Source organism: Bacillus rossius, chromosome 1 (genome assembly GCF_032445375.1).
Source record: "Bacillus rossius redtenbacheri isolate Brsri chromosome 1, Brsri_v3, whole genome shotgun sequence".
NCBI lineage: Eukaryota > Metazoa > Arthropoda > Insecta > Phasmatodea > Bacillidae > Bacillus > Bacillus rossius.
In genome coordinates this window covers 179,555,903-179,575,222 of record NC_086330.1, presented here as the reverse complement: position 1 = coordinate 179,575,222, position 19,320 = coordinate 179,555,903, and the positions used below count along the sequence as shown (strand labels likewise).

At 38.1% G+C, this 19,320-nt stretch overlaps 2 protein-coding genes across 3 annotated transcripts in view; both read right to left on the bottom strand.

Annotated features, from left to right (window-relative positions):
- LOC134527140 (nucleolar protein 6) overlaps window positions 1-19,320 on the bottom strand; it is a 227,698-nt gene that overhangs the window by 74,381 nt on the left and 133,997 nt on the right. The gene's annotated exons all lie outside the window — the stretch shown is intronic.
- On the bottom strand, window positions 14,460-18,648 carry LOC134527142 (uncharacterized). The gene is made up of 3 exons (XM_063359534.1): window positions 17,444-18,648; window positions 16,984-17,075; window positions 14,460-15,613 (listed from the first exon to the last, which is right to left on the bottom strand). The coding sequence occupies exons 1-3, from the start codon at window positions 17,865-17,867 to the stop codon at window positions 14,933-14,935; spliced, it is 1,197 nt and encodes a 398-aa protein (XP_063215604.1). The 5' UTR covers window positions 17,868-18,648; the 3' UTR covers window positions 14,460-14,932.

Sequence of the window (19,320 nt, the reverse complement as noted above, 5' to 3'; positions counted from 1 at the left end):
GTTTCCCCCTCCCCTTGCGTTACAGCGAAGCCCCTCTTTTTTTCGATCGTGAGTGAGCATTCCACATCCCACAAAGAAACTGTTTTGCATTTTTTACATTACAACTAATAATGAATGTTACAATATATTTTTTCCTGATGTACACGAGAGTTTAAAATTGATAAATAGTGATTTAAGCAAATGTTTGTGTTCTCTCATTTATTAAATTGAGAAAAATATGTAATCGAAGGAATGTTAAGTATTTTGTTTGTAGATGATTTTTAGTCGTTTTTTTGTTAATATATTTACTTTGTCTCTCCCTAGATCATCTAAGCTTGTCAAGGTGATATTGGTACAGCTTCATCGCTGGAAATGAAATATATACTATTTTATGTGTTAAATCTTTTATCTCTGTCAAGGAGGCGGCACGAGTCTAAGAACGAAGTGTGTGCCTTTTTTGTTTCTCTTCATGTGATGTATCACTTTGTTCCATAATGAAGGAATGAATGATCCTTTCTTTCTAAATCTAGCATTCTGTGATAGCATTCGCAGAATTGTGACTGAAAGGGCTGTCAGTTGCGTGGTGATTTTCGTGAAATATGCAGTGTTTTATATTATTGAAATGTATTGAAATGTATTATTTTAATGTGTTTCGCTGTCCTATGTTTACTGTTTCAGGAGGTCCACCTAGTCAGAGGTGAATCTGCATTAGTGAAGCTAGATAATTGCAATGCTTGCTAACGCTTCTAGTGCAGTTTCGTCTCTAAGCGCATGGGCTTGGACTGGCGTGCAGTCATCTCGTAGTGCATATCTTAAGTATGTGATTTGTGTGGTATCCAGACATCAGACCTATGGTTTGGGAAAAATGAAGATAATTACGTAATAAAATGTTCTCGCATGCAAGGACTTGCACATGATATTTCATCTCTAAAATTAACTTTGAAAATGTTTTAATATTTAGCTCCTTTTCATAAACAGATGTAAGTCTTGAGTGGTTTTTAAAATATCGTACTTCCTTCTGAAGCCATGCAGGGTGTAAGTATGTATGTAAGTACGTGTGTGTAAATAACTAAGTGTCTGTATTTCATGTGCAATTTTTTCATAAACAAATTAGCATCTTTAGCAGTTATTTTAATCAATATTTCTAACCTGAAGCTGCGCACTTCGTGTGTGCGGTCTCCTGCCATGTAAATAATGCCTTGTGTAATAACAATTTTTTTAGGGGTGTAGGGTGTATGTTTGCTTAGTTAAACAGTTGTTGTTTTTTGATGGATAAAAGTTTTAATTCTGAGTCGTTGAAGGTAACAAGGGCGTTCCAGAGGCAATCCGTCAGCCCAATCATAGTAAAAGACTCAAGTGTTGTCCGCTCGTTTTGCAGTATGGTTTCTGGTACCATCCAATCTACACAAAATTTAAATATTATGTGTTTTAATATGTTGCCTTTGTAAATAAAAGTACATTATGTGGGCAAGTATGTATTTCATCTCAGTGCACGCATGCGCACGCATGTGTGTGTAAGTGTGTGCATGTGTGTGTGTGTGTGTGTGTGTGTGTGTGGTAGGATGGTTAAGTCTAACATGTAAATAAAACCTGTATGAGATAATATAATTTTTAATTTCTAGATGCAGTAACAGCATCCTAGGATGAAATTTCTACCGTAAGGTTTAAGGGAAGTATATATTTTTTTGGTCTTACAGAATTTTAGCGTGATGGTGAAGCAGCATCATTGTAAAAGGGGAAGAGAGGGAGATGTTTTATTTGACCAATGAAAAGAGAGCTTAAGGAAAGTCTCCTTAAATGGTTGTGAAAAGGGTTTGTTCCTGGAACATCAGCAAAATGTGTCATTCTGTGGATGTTCAACTGATTGTTCGCAATGAAATGCTAAAAAATTTTAAACGAATGTTGGTCATAATAAATGTAGAATAAATTTTTAATGTTTTAGTTTTGTAATGTGTTCTTACTTTTAAAAAATGTATTAAACATACCCGATTTTTTTATTTCCTTGCATTACTAGTATTATCATTTAGCTACCTGTCTACCCGAGTGTCAGCTTGGCGCCACGAAGTCGGTGACTAACGGGCCTGTTGTAGCATGCGCGTCATGACTGCAGCTCGAGTGCTTCGTGATGATTCTTTGACGAGCTGTTTGTGGCAGGCTCAGACATTCATGAGCGCCTCATGGCGCCACAAAGTCGCGGACTAATGTACCTGTTGTGACATGTACGTTCAAGTCTATTGTTTGGGTCCCCTCGGCACTGCGAGACGACATTCCTGAGTGATGAGTCACGATGCAGGCAGTGCCTTGCGCCCTAATCTCTAATCACCTAGGTAATTAGTGGTTTTACCCGAGAGAGGTTTCCTCTGTTTGGCTGTCAGGTTACATTTCTACCCCCACCCCTCACAGACCTGCTACGACATGCACATAAGTCATGCTGGGTTTTTCCGAAGACAATGGTACTTCCATGTACTACATTCCTATTGGCGGATACAACAGAAATACTCTGTTCCTAATGGTTTTTCCAAGAACAGGCAGGTCCGAGGCTATAAAAGGCCAGGATTAGCTGTCGGAGCTTCATTGTGTTATTGGAGTTTGAGTGAGCTAGTTCGTGTGTGAGTTTCGCTGCTACCATGATTCCTACCGCCAACGATACATCATCTTCTGCAGCTCCACTTCATCGTTTTCTGAGGTATGCTACATGTTTCGTTAATATTTTTATGTTTCTCAGCTTTTTCGTAGGTTATCTGCTAGCTAGTTTTTTCTCTGTACACTTATGTGTGGGTAACCAGTTATTGTTTAGCTTAAACTTTTAACAGTAAGTACTTTAAATATTCTAGCATTTTTGAGTTGTGCATTAGTGTAGTTTTGAGGTTATGTAATCAATCATTTTGAGTTAACATTGAATACTTTTTCAGCTTTAACTTTTATCAGTACTTTAAATATTCTACCATTTTTAGGATTGTACATGAAGGAGTAGCTTTGAGGTTATGTTTGCAACCTTTTTATTTAGTAACATTGCTAGCAGTTTAGGTTAGTAAGCTTGAGGGCTAGAGTTTTGAGGATATGTTTGCAACTTTTTTTATTTAGTCACATTGCTAGCAGTTTAGGTTAGTAAGCTTGAGGACTAGAGTTTTGAGGGTATGTTTGCAATTTTTTTTATTTAGTAACATTGCTAGCAGTTTAGGTTAGTAAGCTTGAGGGCTAGAGTTTTGAGGTTATGTTTGTTTTCATGTAACATCTAGCTACATTGTATTCTTAATTCTTTTGTTGCAGTTCTCCGTACGTCGAGCTTCCTTCGCGTGTTCCGTACGTTGAGACCGGACTACCGATTGTCGAGATGACATCTACCGTTCAGAAATGTCGTTTCTGCTCTGCCTCCTTCACGGCATCTAAGAATTGCTACCAACACGAGCGACAGTGTGCCGAGAACCTGCATCGTGACTACCAGCAGTGCCACCTATGTGGCAAGACTGTCGCTCGCAGTGACAAGATGCAGCAGCACCTTGCATCATGTACCGGTGCTATCACCACGACATCAAGCATGCGGTGCAGTTTCTGCTATAAGGCCTTCAAGAACTCCAGCCATGCCAGACGACATGAGAAGTCTGCTTGTGGACTAAACCCAAACCGCATAGTGCATTCCTGCGAGAACTGTGCTAAGGAGTTCGCCAGGGCTGACAAATTGAAAGCCCACATTAAGGTATGCAAGAGGCCTGCTCCACCTCCGACCAAAAAGCAGAGGATGGCAGTAGTTAAGCCTGCAGTTATGTCCAAGCCAGGTCGTACAAAGGTGGTGACCGGCATGGGTCTGGCCAATACCCACGGCTTCATCACCGCCGAAGTAGGTTTCAAGGGCAACTTGAAAACATACGTGGCAGAAAACACAACAAGTACTGCCAAGGACATATGCGCATATCTCAACTCCATCAAGGCAAAAATAATAAGCCAGCTCATGGAGGAGATTGAAGAGAATGGACCGCTGAAATTTAACATAATGCTGGAGTGTGACTACGAGAAACCTGTGGATGCCAGCGAAGACAAGAGTGCCTTCAAAACCATGAATGCCCCCCTCTACGCAGTTCACGAGGTGGAGGAAGCAGTTGCCGAGTCCATCTCCAAGATCTGCAAGGAGGAGGAAGATTACATGGGTAAGGGGTCCGGATGGAATTTATCGGCCGTTAAGAGACTACAGTTGAGAATCAACAAGCTTGATCCACTCCGTGCCAGCTCCTACATCGACCTACCTACTTCCATCGAAACAAAACATGCAGTGATCAATCCACAAAACCTGGATGATCACATGTGCTTCAAGTGGGCGATCCTGGTAAAGTATGTGGAAGGGCGGAATCCTGAACGTGTCAACCAGCGCTACCATGACTTGGAAGAGAAATTCAACTTCACGAACATCGAGTTTCCTACTCCAATCAAGCAAATACCGCTGTTTGAAAAACAGAACCCCGGAGTCTCTATCAACATCTACAGTATCGACGAAAATCTGAATGTTGTTCCTGCACGAGTCGCTCCTGAAGAGAAAGAACATCATTTCGATCTACTGCTCTTGGTCAATGACGATTCGTCCCATTTCACATACATTAAAAAATTTTCTGCCCTGGTTCGGTCCCAACTCACTACACACACTGAGGCTATTCATGTTTGCAAAAGATGCTTCAAGCATTATGATGATCAGGATAGGGTTAGTGGGCTCACTGGTCTTCAGTGTTTGGAAAAACACAGTGTGCTCTGCAAACAGCATGCTGCTGTTAGGATTGAGATGCCACAGCTTGATGAAAATGGCCAGCCACCTGTTCTGAAGTTCAAAAACTTCCATCACAGTGATAAGATGCCCATCGTGGTATATTGCGACTTTGAAGCTATTCTGGAGAAAATCCATACGTGTCACCCGAATCCTGATGAGCCATACACGCTGCAGTACCAAAAGCATAAAGCATACAGCTACTGCATTTATGTGAAAGCAGATAACTCCGTCATTCCAGCACACCTCACTTCTTCACTTCCTTCACAGCCTGAAGTGTATCGTGGTTGTGACGCAGAAGACAAATTCATATCCCGCATTGTGGAGATTGGACATGACGTACAGAAAATATTTTCTATGTCTGTTCCTATGACTCCGCTCACACATTCGCAGAACACTGCTTTTCTGCAAGCAAGGTGTTGTTGCTACTGTAAAGGAAAGTTCGGAGGGGTCGCAAAGAAAGTTCGTGATCATAATCACTTCACCGGTGAATTTATTGGACCTGCATGTAATGACTGCAACCTTCTCAGGCGCAGACCGAAAAAGATGATTGTGTTCTTCCACAACCTGGCGTACGATCAGAACTTCATTATCAGGAAGTTGGGGTACGACACTAAAGACATCTTCATCATTCCTAATTCGGAAGAGAAGCTGATAACTTTTTCCAAAAAGTTACATGATAAGTTCAGCATTCAGTTTGTTGATACGTTCCGTTTCATGAGTCGGGGTCTTGCTTCGCTCGCTGAGTTCTTGCCTGCAGACAAGTTTGTCAGTACTGCTGAGTTTTTCGCTCCTGATGACTTGGAGTTGGTTACTCGCAAGGGAGTCTTCCCCTACGACTTCGTTGATTCTTTTGCTCGACTAGACGATACGAGTCTTCCACCTATCGATGATTTCTTTAATATTCTGACTGATTCTGGGATTTCAGAGACGGAGTATGCTCATGCAGTGAAAGTCTGGGACAAGTTTCAGTGTGCTACTTTGGGGGAGTATGCTGACTTGTACCTGAAGACGGATGTTCTGATCCTAGCAGATGTATTCGAGAATTTCCGTTCCATATGTTTGGAGACATATAGTTTAGATCCATCTCACTACATTTCTTGTCCTGGGTTCGCTTTCGACGCGATGCTTCGAACCACAGGTGTACAGCTAGAGCTACTCACAGATTATGACATGTATATGTTTGTGGAGGCTGGTATTCGTGGTGGTGTAGCGCAAAGCATCAAACGTCATTGTGTTGCGAATAATTCATATGTGCCTGAGACATATGATGCTTCCAAGCCATCCATATTCCTAGAGTATATTGATGCAAATAATTTGTACGGGTGGGCGATGTCTCTACCGCTTCCAATTCGTCATTTCAAATGGTCGGATACATCCGTTGATGTTATGTCTATTCCGGAAAATTCACCTACTGGATACATAATTGAGTGTGACGTGGAGTACCCTCCCGAGCTCCACGAAAGTCACAAAGACCTGCCATTTCTCCCCGTGAATCAATGTCCTCCCGGCTCAAAACAATCAAAGCTGATGACAACGCTGGAAAATAAAGAGCACTACATCGTCCACTATAAAAACCTCCAGCAAGCCGTATCGCATGGACTAAAAATCATAAGAATACATAAAGTTCTTCAGTTTGAGCAGTCGGCATGGTTGGAGCCCTATATTCGACTGAACACCAACAAGCGTAAAGCAGCAGCAAACGAATTCGAGAAGGAGTTCTTCAAGTTGGCTGTGAACTCCACCTTCGGAAAATTGATGGAGAACAAGAGACGAAGGCTCAAAATGTAGTTGGTGTGTTCTGAGAAGAGGTTCAAGAAGTTGGTGTGCCGCCCATCCTTCAAGGATCGCACAATGTACGAGCCGAATTTGTCTCTAGTCCACCTGAACCATGAAACGATAATATTTGACAAGCCGATCTATGCCGGACTGGCCGTACTTGACCTATCAAAGATTCTAATGTATGACTTCCACTACAATACCATGAAGCCTAAATACTCTGAAAATATTCATCTGGCGTACATGGATACAGACAGTTTCGTGTATGAGATCCAGACACAGGACTTCTACCATGACCTCCAAGCCGACCCTATACTGATGGAGAAGTTCGACACCAGCTGCTACCCTTCCGGCCACCCTTGCTTCTCCCCCACCAACAAGAAAGTTGTTGGCAAATTCAAAGATGAATGTGGGGGAGAAGTGATGGAGGAGTTTGTAAGCTTACGAGCCAAACTCTACGCCTACAGGTGTGGTGGTAAGAGCGAGAAAAAGGCCAAGGGCATCCAGCGGTGCGTGGTCAAAAACCGCATCACATTCAGCGACTACCTGGTTGCCCTGCAAGAACACCGCACAAGGAGGGCGGGTGTAAGAGCCATTCGCTCCCGGCAGCACATACTATACAGCGAATATAGCAATAAGCTGGCCATCACGTGGGAGGACGACAAACGGCTGATCTGCGAAGATGGTATCCGCACGGTCCCCCACGGATATGTTGGCAATGACCTGTAAAATAATCTGTTGTATAGTTTTTCTGCTGTATTTATTTTCTGTTTTGTCGTTTTATTTTTTTGTATATATTTTCCATTTTGGTGTATAGTTACAGTTTAGCAGTATAGTTTTCTGTTTTTGCTGTTATATCTATTTTGTTGTAAATTTTCCATTTGTTGCATGGTTTCCCTTTGCTGTATAGTTCTGTTTTTCTTGTACGTTTTTCTCTTCATGAGATTTTATTTTTAATAAATACAATTTTACCCATATATTGTTTTACTATTTTAATATAAAACATGAATTCTCCTATTATTTTATTTAAAATTGGTTTCGGAAAAGTGAAATGATATTATACGCAAACATAAAAAAATATCTGCTTCCATGCAGCTTTTAAACATGTGTACGCAAACATGAGAAGAGAATATTACTTGTAAGTTAGGACTCTGAAAAATTTCTGGTCCGCTAAGATGGAGTGATAATTTTTTTTTTAATTATCATTACTTTAACTAACGCATCCACAACGATAGTATTGATAACATATATTTTAGTTAAAACCTATAAATGATAAGACTTTAAGAAAAAATTATGGTTACAACAACAAAATGACTGTGGATTTTGTAAATTTCGGTCTATAAGGTTCATAATAATGTTGGTAGAGAATCGAAACTCGACCTTATATACACTAACATACTTTAGAAACCTAAACCCGATGACGACATCCATCAGATGAAATCAAGATGGCGGTCTCCACTAAATAAGATGGCTGCCTCCAGCAGACAACGATGGTATATATATTTTTATTTTGATAATAAATTTATTTTAAAGAATGTGGTGTAACGAAAAAATGTAACAGGGGTTAGTGGGGTGTTCGATGACGATGTCATTGTAACAAAGGAGGGGGGGGGGTGGGGGGGCTAGTTGGTGTACTCATAATGTAGAGGAGTGGGGTGTTCGATGCGCAGGTTTTTAATTAAAATTTTATTAAGTAATATATTTTTAAATTTTATTTAATTTTTTTATAAATTTTAAAATTGATTTCATTAAAATCGTATAATAAATAAAGATTTTCAAAATGGCGGACGAAACTCAAATTGGCGGAATGTTCTAGTAAACAAAATGGCCACCGGAAGTGATGTAATCCAAGATGGCCGCCGGGGTCAAAGGTCAAGGTCGAATCCAAGATAGCCGCCTCAAGTGACGTAATCCAAGATGGTAGCCGTGGCTCCCCGGCTCCCGACCCCCAACCCCCCTGCACCAGGACATACTATATATACCTACTAGCAAGGAAAGACTTGATAGAGCAGTGGAACTTCTCACTAAAGCAGCAGAATGCCTTCACCTTCATACACATTGTGGAATTGTGCATGAGCAAGATGGGGTAAGTACAAGTTCTCTTTATAGTATGCTAATGAATGTTCTTGCCCCTTTGTGTCAGTTTTTAGTTTATTTTTTTTTTTTCCAAACAGGTATCAAATCTTGCTGGTTCATCAAGTGGCATATGGTCACTGTACTCACAGATAATGCCGGAATCCCTTAAAACCACCAAGTCGGATTCTACAGCAATTGATGAAGTGACCAGATTCTTACGTGATCCTACAGTTAACCCAGAAATAAACATCCTCGAATACTGAAAAACTCAGTCTGCGTGTTCACCCAGGCTACATAAACTGTCCAAAAAATATTTGTGTTCACCACCAGCGACTGTTCTCTGAATGTTTGTTCAGCACTGCAGGAAACATATGTGACCAAAAACGGAATTGTCTTGATCCAGACCGTGTCAAAATGCTTGTTTTTTTTTAAATAAAAATTTAAAGGGTTAAAAAATTCTGGATAATGTTCAATTTTTTCTCTTAACTTATAAATTATTTTATAATTAACCCTTGAGATCTGGATTCGGATTCGAGGGGTGGATTCGAAGTACTGTTTGGGATTCTAATTCAAGATTCGGATTCGGGAAAAATGGGATTCAACCCATCACTAATAAAATGTAAAATATTTTCTTTAAACTTTTATTGTTCTGTCTAAAAATTTCTTAAGGTGTCTAATGCAGTGCTGTTGTAAGTTGCGAGAAATGCTTTCGCTTAAAGCGGAAAAGTAGGCAATACATTTATACTGTACGGAAAATGGCGGTGCAAGTAAATACAGTAAAAGTCCGTTATAACGTAAATTTATAAAGGGTCAAAAGTTTATGTTATAGTGAATTTTCGTTGTAGCCAAAATTTTAAAAAAATCTTATTTTTGTAGCATTTTTAAAATATATTATTTTCTCGCTTGTTTTTACTATGGAAATTCACAACAAAAGTAAAGGAAATATACATACAACTTACTAAAATAACATTTTTAAGCTATATCAGCACTTGCCGACTGCGAAATATGAGACCGCGTGGCCATGATAAGGCCGTCACGCACATCGTGGCTAAGCGCACAGCTGTTTGTTTACATGGAGACGGGCGGGCGGGGTCACGCAAGGTCATGCCGGCCGCTTCCTGTCGCTTTGACTGCAGCTGGTTTGCTGGAGACATGTGCGCCAAGCTGATGATATCAGGTGCATATTTGCGGAGTTTTGAATACTTACTAACAATATGTAAACTCAAAGATATAGTGAAATTTATTTTAAAATTTGTCACATTATTACTCATGTTGACACCTATAAAAAATGTCAAACACAAAAAAAAAAAATTTAAAAAATATCTAATTACGTTGAACAACCATACAAATTATATAAAATATTTTTTCCGACAATTGGTTAGTATCACAAAAATAATCACTTGTACAGACCCTTGGAAAATAACACAAAATTAAAAATCACTTTTTAAAAAATGAATCAATTTTCGTTTGCCTTGATTTCACTAGACTTTCGGACAAAATAAACGACTGGACCTCTTGCAAGTTCATCAAATCTTTCGTCGAAGCATTTGTATGCTGATAAAAACAACTGATTGTGTCAAGTGCCTCCATCATTGACGTCTTCGACGGAACAGATACCTCACTTGGTTCGTCATCATTATTGTCATCATCTTCAGACGCCGCTTCGTTTTGATTAGAAGAGACGAGCTCGACAAGTTCCGTGTTCGTCAACTGGATGGAGTCAAACCGTAGCGTCTACCAATTTCACTTCTGCTGACGGACGGATTTTCACACTCTTGTAGAATTTTCAATTTAGTAGATAGTTCGAGAGATTTTCTTTTTTTATCCATGTCTGAAGCTAAGTACGTAGTTACACGTGTCGCGTATAACTAGACGTAAAAAACAATGCGTGTAGTGCCGTACACTGAAACTACACCGTACGCAACGCTTACGATGCAAGTGTGAGACGAGTATGCTCATTTACGGGCTACAGTCGGCGTGATTCTAAATAAGTAGGGCCTGGAATTTTTCGTCATCGCGAATTTTGCATGAAAACGCGAAAAGTTCATTTGCGAAAACCACAACATTTCTATATTACACTCCGAATATATCCCCGAAAAGTACCATTATTTGCAGATCACTAATACTCACGCAAGGTTAAGTATCCTTTAACCCAAGTCTTGTGTTTCAGCATAATTACATATTTATTTATTTATTTATTTGATTTGTTACATGCCACACCAACAGCACAAAGCTCCAACGGTGGGCACAACATGTAAGACAAAAAAACAAATACAGTGACAGAACAAAAATAAGAACAAAACAATAAATTATAAGAACAAATAGTAGGACAAAAACAAAAACAAGACAACATAACATACAAATATCCATATGAGTGCTTAACTTCTAAAAATTACAAAAATGTTTCATGAGAGTAATAAATGTATAAGTACAGAAAATATAATATTATGTAGATAAATACAGTTAGTATCCTTAGATTAATATATCTGGTATTAAATAATTTAGGTAATAACATTATAGCATAAAGATAGTTAATCTTTGGATGCCGAAAAAATAATTTTTTAACAAGTTTTTTCTCTCTGGTAGGTTGTAAGTGATTAACTTACATATTAAAATTGTTAACAAGTCTATATATAATATCATTTGTATTTAAAAGTGTGCACAAAAAAGGTGGGTTACGGCTATTAAAAGAAGGAATTTTAATGCCAGTAACATCAAATATATAAGGACATATAAGATTACCATAATAACAATTGAAGACAAAAATGGCATCTAAGATCTTTCTTCTAGTTGATAATGAACCAAGGAGGGAATTTAAATCTATGTTATTGATGGTATTTAATTTTTTGTTAATATAGTCAGATACTTTAGATTGAATCCTGTCAAGCTTTTCAATATCAGTGTTATTGATGCTATTCCATATAATAGAACCATATTCAAGTTTTGATCTTATTAGAGCTGTATAGAGGGAGAGAATAGAGTCAATATTGGAGGTGTTAAAGGTGATAAATTTAACTAGACCAAGTATTTTGTTAAATACCGAGATAATTTTTTCAATGTGAAGATGGAAAAATAGTTTTTGATCCAGTAAAATTCCTAGGTCTTTGACATGTTGAGATTTTTTAATAGGCGAGTTATCAAGTTTGTATTCATATTGCAACGGGTAGGTCTTTCTAGAGAAGGTAATGATAGCAGTTTTTTCCATGTTTAGATTGACCAAATTATTTGTGCACCAATTTGCAATTTCTGTAATATCACATTGTAGTAGATAGCTGTCATGATATGAAGAGATTTTTCTATATATTTAAATCATCAGCAAAAAGAGTGCCAACTGAGTTCTTTAATCCAGATATTATATCATCAATGTAGATATTGAAAAGTAAAGGAGATAGTGTGCCACCTTGAGGGATGCCAGAAGGAGTTGGGTGGAGATCTGAATTTATATTCTGTACTGAAACATAAAAGTTTCTGTTATTTAAATAGCTTGTTAACCATGATAAATATTTATCACTTAGCCCAATTTTGGAACATTTGCTTAGTAGTATTTGATGATTAACAGTGTCGAAAGCTTTAGCTAAATCAAAGTAACAAACATCTACTTGACCACGTGTGATGACTTCTGAATAAATAGGATTAAGAAAGGAGACTAAGTTTGTCATAGTTGTTTTACCTGTTCAGAACCCAAGCTGTGAATCAGACAATCTATTATTTATGTTAAACGCTAAGTGTTTAAATATTATTTTGTCAAAAATTTTGGCAAATCCATTTAACAGGGATATAGGCCTATAATTTGAAACAATAGAAGTTTTGCCCTTTTTGTGTACAGGAATAACCTTGGCAATTTTCCATTTATCAGGGTAGATGCTATTTAGAATACTGAAATTATATATATGCTGTAAGAGAGGAGCAAGGATTAAGGAGCAACCTTTGATAATAAAATTTGGTATGTTATCAGGTCCTGTGGACAATTTAGATTTTATGGTTTTTATACTCCATGGGACTAGACTAATCGAGATATTAGACATAGGAATATTGTATGAACAACAAGGTGATATGTTTTGGTTATTTGTGTTATTTGTAGTAACATAAACACTTGAAAAATATTGAGCAAAGGAATTCGCAATTAAATAATTATTATCCGTAATTGAGTTATTAATTTTAATTGAGGGATGCTGACTATAACCCTTTCTCATAATTTTAACATAATTCCAAAATTTTTTAGGGTTTTGCTTAATTTTATTGTTAATATTACAAAGCCAGTTTGTTTTATCCCTACACATAATTGATTTAGTTTCCTTGCGGTAATCTGAGAATAACAAATAGTAAAAAGGATTCAGATTTTGTTTATATAATTTATGATAGTGCGATTTCTTCTTAAGAGATTTTATTCGTTGGTTGGAATACCATAGGGGATATTTTGTAGTCTTTGTAGTAGTAGTAGTAGTAGGTACATATAATTCTATAAGATCATTCATTGTACACGTTAAGTAGTCAAACATGGTATTTATATTTTTAGAATTGTATAAAATTGACCAGTCATGGTCCCTAAGAGCAATAAAAAGGCCAAGATAGTCACCAATCTTATACTTTTTATATGAAGACGATGTATTATCATTTATTGACATATCATCAAATTGGAAGTTTATCTCTAATGCAGGATGAAAACTATCATCTTTAACTAGTGGTTCCAGAGCTTTGCTAACCAGACATGATTCAATATTAGTGAGACATAGGTCCAAGAGTTGGGCCGAAGGTTGAGTTTGATTAAGCTGAATTAAACCTCTTGCTGATACAAAGTTGATTAATGATCTGGCTTTCGACTTAATATTTGAATGAACTATATTTTGGGTATGCAATTGAGGCCAGTCAATGCCTGAAACATTAAAATCGCCAATTATTAATAAAGAGACATCAGAATTCACAAACTTATCTTCAAGGGCTTCAAAGTATGAAGTGTAAGCTGAAGGAGTTGTTTGAGGGGGAATATAAATATTCTCAATGATTAAAGGTATATCATGTGTTTTTATATTTATCCAGACAGCTTCTATTCCTGGATAGTCATATTCATGCGTAGATGTTATATTTTTGAATTTATGGTTATTAACAGCAGTCAGGACACCACCACCTCTACTCTTCAAAGTTAATACAGGGTCCCTATCAGATCTGTAAATAAGGTAATTATTGTTGAAATAATGAGAATTCAGACTATTATCGGTGAACCAAGTTTCAGTTAGACATACTAAATCATTATCACTACGCAAGATGTTTTCAAAAAATTCAATTGCTTTGGTTCTCAAGCCTCTTACATTCTGATAAAATAAAATAAACTCCTCATTTTTAAGTTTCACACTGAACTAGTGAGAAGCCCCTCCAGGCGCTAAGGCAGAAGTAGGAGCAGATGTAGGCTTAGAAATAGCAGTAGAATTAGTTGCGATGTTAAGCCGCGTACACACTTGCGCGCCGCGGCTGCAATGCAACATGAAACGCGCGCCACCCGCGCGGCGCGGAGCGACACAGCGCGCCGCGAGCGCGCGCCGCGCACCCGGCGAACCACCTGAGACTGACGAACACCGCAGTTCAGCCGGTCATGTACGACGAGGAAGACGAAATTCTTCTCGTTAGCAGTGCTGTGGTTGTAATAGCTGCTTACCATTGTATGCAACGAAAACATAAGCGTCGATCTCGACGATGGTGGTGCTCAAATCTTTTTAAAGATCGTGTATCTAACCAGATGTTAGGAGTCCTGAAAGCTCAGGAAATAAGTGGCCAATACAAAAATTTCACACGAATGAGCCCGACTACTTTTGAAGATTTATTGATTAAAATTGGACCAAAAATCTGTAAGAAGGAAACACACTTGCGAGAACCGATCACTATTCAAGATCGGTAAGTAGCCTATGAATTGTTTACAATTTGTACTAATGCCTGACAGCAATTTCCCTGTCAGCATTATTAAAAGTGTTAATGTTCAATATGTTTAAGTACACAGGTTTTCAATTTTAATGTTCCAGGTTAGCCGTGACATTGCGGTTTCTAGCGACAGGAGACTCGTACTCAAGTCTGCAATATCTGTTCAGAATTTCAAAGCAGGCTATAGGAGGAATAGTAACAGAAGTCTGCTCAGCGTTAATTGAAGTGTTGAAAGAAAATTTCAAGGTAAGTTGAACGTTAGAACAAATAAACGTTCTTATTGCTTAAGTTTTTATTTATAAAACGATATTTTCAAAAATACAGTACTCAAATGATGTAAGAAAGAAAAATTAAATAAATGAACTCATTAAATTCAAATTAAATCAGAGTAGTTCACATAAACAAATAAATAAATTAACACAAAAATTGTGATGCAATTTACACACAGTCATTAAAATCATCAGAACACTGAGATGAATGCGATAAAGGACTTTGCATTGACGCCAGCGGTGAAATGGTGTGACTTGAATTTGTTTGTATACTTGTAGCCGAGGCACTAGGTAGCATAGTAACTTGTGCATGTGGAGTCATTTGTGTCGGGGACCGACCAGCTGGAGAAGACTGCGACAGATTTGGCTCAAAGGGTTGTTGTTGTTGTTGTTGTTGTTGTTGTTGAGCAGGAAGATAAACTGATGAAGTTGATGAGTGGGAAGCTGGCTGTTGCATATACATGCGAGTAGAATAGTTTTCAGGTGCATTGGAATGAAATAGTTGACCTTGACCATAGTTGTATGTAGGTATTTCAAACAAACCTCGATCTGCTTTCATCAAAATGTCATAAACAGCGTGCTGAACCCCCAATCTTGTAGCTGAAGAAAATGTCGCCATTTTGGAAGATAAATATGCGCAAAATGTTTTAATCTCGCTCTGTTCAGTAGACATGTTGAATTTTCCAGCAGTAGCTTGTAGAATGCTAACAGCATCCGCTAGCAGTGCAGTTCCATCACCCTGTTGCCTTCCTTTTGCTCGCTTAGGTGCACTTGGAGAAAGAAATTCTTGGTCTTCATTTTGCACATTCAGTTCTTGATGGACGTGGTTTCCTTCAATGATCACCGGCTCCTTAAACATAATAATTAATAAACATAAATATACTTGCGATAAAAGTATTTATTACATAATCCCTCTACATTAAAAATTCTTAGCTTTGTCAGTACAGAAAGTTTCAATATTTGAAAACAAAGGGCAATACTTGTGAGGGAATGTAAATTTTCATCGAAAACAAATGTGGATATTTTCATATTAAATACTTTCTCTTAACAGTGCACAAAAATACGATTTAAATAGTTCCCAAAAGAATCTGTTTTCCTAGGTAAATTTCAAATGAAAATGAAGTAACCTGATTTTCATGTGAGAGGTCATACAGAAATATTATGTCTGTGACCACTATTGTCTTATCATGTATGTATCTATCCTTTCAGCTCCCCAAAAATCCCGCGGAGTGGATGGAAGTTGTGAAGGTGTTTGAAGATCTTTGGAATCTGCCTCATTGTGTGGGAGCTATCGACGGCAAGCATGTCATTATACAGTCTCCAATGAACTCTGGCAGCGAGTTTTACAACTACAAATCACAATTTAGTATTGTATTGTTTGCTTTGGTAGATGGAAATTACAACTTTTTATTTGCTGATGTGGGATGCCAAGGAAGAATTTCGGATGGGGGAGTTTTTAACAACAGTAAACTGTATGACATGATGACGAAGAGAACTTTGGGGTTGCCATCTCCAACAGAACTTCCTGGACGACAGATGAAAGTGCCGTATTTTTTTGCAGCTGATAATGCTTTCGCCCTTGGAGAAAATATATTGAAACCTTACTCTGGAGATTTAGAGAAGGGTTCTTGTAAAAGAATATTTAATTATCGGCTAAGCAGAGCCCGTAGAGTGGTAGAGAATGCCTTCGGAATAGCAAGTTCAGTATTCAGGGTTTTAAGAAAACCAATCCTCCTGGAACCTGAGAAAGTTCAATTAATCGTTACTGCGATTATACATCTGCACAATCATTTAAGACGGCATTCAACAAACCTATACACACCGCAAGAATTAATGGACTACGAGGAAGGTGGTGTCTTGACGGAAGGTTCCTGGAGAAAGGATGAAAATATGACATCCCTGGTTCCATTAAGAAGTATTCCTAGAAGATCCTCTGCCCATTTTCAAAAAATAAGGGATGAACTAGCAGACTACTGCGTTAAAGAAGGTGCGATATCGTGGCAGAAGTCATATGCTTGAAACTAACGTGTGTGCCTAATTCGAGAGGTTTACAATGGTGTTGGCAGACACATAAGTGTATTTGATGGTATTATATCCACTTTTTTACTATCTTCCATTTTAAGGCTAAATAATTTAAAACATAAGGCCAAGATACATCTCTCGCCATTTAATCATACTTATAAAAACTATCAACATGTACTGTTAAAATGTTGAGCTTACCGTGTTCATTGTTGGCCGTGGCTTATCTCTGCCTTCCAGAAATTTTAACGACTCGTAGGCGAACCATCGGCTGGTATACACTTCGGAAGTACCTGCAAAAACATGCGCCAGGATTACATAATTTTTTGTTAAAAATATGTCAATAATTATTTTATATTCAGGTGTGTCAATTAATTAAAAAGTATTAAAAATTAGGATATAATTTGTCATGTTATATAAACACATTGATTGTTCTATGTTCAGCAGTTTCATTCAATTAAAGGTAGTGTAAACTATTAAACATATACAATATGCAATACATTTAATGTACATTTAATGTACTGATAACAACAATTTCTATTATATATAAGAGCTACGTATTAACTACTAAATGTGGTATTCAACGACGGTACAGCAAAATACTGTGAAACCTAAAATTAACATTAATTTACTTGCAATGAGAAGTATAATAAAATCTTACCTTTACCAGTCCCTATTGTGTTTTTTTCTTTTGACTTCTCCCTTCTGTACGACGACAGCAAACTAATCATTTTTTTCCTGCATTCATCTTCTAACTGCCCGACTGTAACAGCTATGTCTCTCCACGCATCCATTTTTTTAGCTTTTTTGTAGTAGTCTCTATTACTTGGGTCCCAAAGCACAGGATGTGTTCTATACACTTCAATCAAGCCCAACATATCTTCTTCGCTCCACTCCATGTTCGCTGCGTGTGCGCTGCGAGCTGCAAACACGTCCACACTGGCGCGCCGAATCCCTTTGTGTTCGTCGAAAAAACCGACAGCTGGCGGTTCGCGGCGCGCGGTTCGTGGCGTGCGCGGCGCACGCTCGGCGCGTGTTCGAGGGCCCGTACACACCTGGCGAATCCTGTTCGTGGCGTGTTGCATTGCAGCCGCGGCGCGCAAGTGTGTACGCGGCTTTACAGGTAGAGGTGTTTAATTCCTCGGTAGTGGATGAGTTGCTCAAGATTTGTTCTGGGTGTAATTTACCATAGAAGGGGCTTATTAGGCAGCCACTGGGCCAAAACACAATGTTATTAATTCGACTGAAGTCCTCTTCTAAAACCTGAACATGGAAGGAGGCATATGAATTGAATTTAGTTTTCATCTTCGTTACTTTAATATGATCTAAGTTCAGTTAACTTGAAATGTATTCTACAATTTCTTGTTCTTGTACACTTGGGTCGAAACGAGTCACAAAAAGAGCTTTCATTCTTTTGGGTGCTGGTTTAGGTAACATTTTAAGTGTGGAAATGTTACGAATCCCAATTTTCATAGGTGTTTTCTTCATTTCCGTTGAGCGTTTAATGTCACTGGTATCTCTTTTGTTGGACTTGCGCCTGTGTTCCACTAACGTGAATGGTGTACTGTCGACACGTTCTTTGCCATCGTCTCTCGACGCAGCGTGATTCCTGCTGACTGTTAAGTAGGTCACGCGGCTGGCTGCGGTTTACCGTGTCCCATTGAGAAATTACACGTTCCGCTGTCTTGTGATTGGAAGAATTCTTAATTACTTGACTATAAGTTGCATTATGGTCTTTACCTGATGATAAATGTTCCTTTATTTGTATCATTTCTTGCTTAATTTTGACAGTTTCTTCTCTGGAATCAAGGAGTAGCGTTTTTAGCACGAGGTTCTCACTTTTTAGTTCATATACTTTGACACTTAGAGAATTCACTAGATTATATAGAGCTTCCATATTTATTTGATCTGACTTTAATGGTTCGATACGCAGCTCATACATAGGTCTATCACATGATCCCGTCGCATTAGTAGGAGTTTTTTTCGTGGGTGATCGAAACATACTCGGATGAGTTAGATCGTGAGATTTACATAAGCCGTGTTCGTGTATGGTTTTGATGCTTAAAATTGATCTCGGGTATAGTTCGCAATAAGTTTCTTCTCATTTTTGCGCCGGGGTTTGTTCAAGTGGCAACCCCGTGTTCCTCACTCCATTATGCCAATACCGTATTTATTGAATGCAAACAAACTCAAACTTTTGCACTCTACGAAAAATAAAAATAATATGATGCCGAATTCTAAACTACCGTGCACACTTGGCCGGATATGAGAACGCGTTTATTGTAGTTTGCGAAAAGTGCATAAAATATTATATCAAAGCAAAAGAATAACCTAATATCTTGTATTTATCCAAGTTGCGTCATATACGGTAAAATGTAAACAAAACAAACCTGGTCTGTCCAGGTTAGCCAACATAGCTTCTACTAACTTCTCACGTAAGCGAATGCTTCCTTAACGAAGATCATACATTTCCCAGACTGTGAGAAGTTTTGTTTTGTGTAAAGCTAAACACATATGTTAGCAGCTAACGAATTTATC

Bases quoted from the DNA above. Each gene is read 5' to 3' on its own strand.
- LOC134527142 (XM_063359534.1), bottom strand. From the start codon at position 17,867: ATGCAACACGCCACGAACAGGATTCGCCAGGTGTGTACGGGCCCTCGA. The intron at 17,076-17,443 runs GTAAGATTTTAT...ATGTTTTTGCAG, and splicing joins CACAATAGGGACTGGTAAAG to GTACTTCCGAAGTGTATACC. The intron at 15,614-16,983 runs GTAAGCTCAACA...ATTATGTTTAAG, and splicing joins CACGGCCAACAATGAACACG to GAGCCGGTGATCATTGAAGG.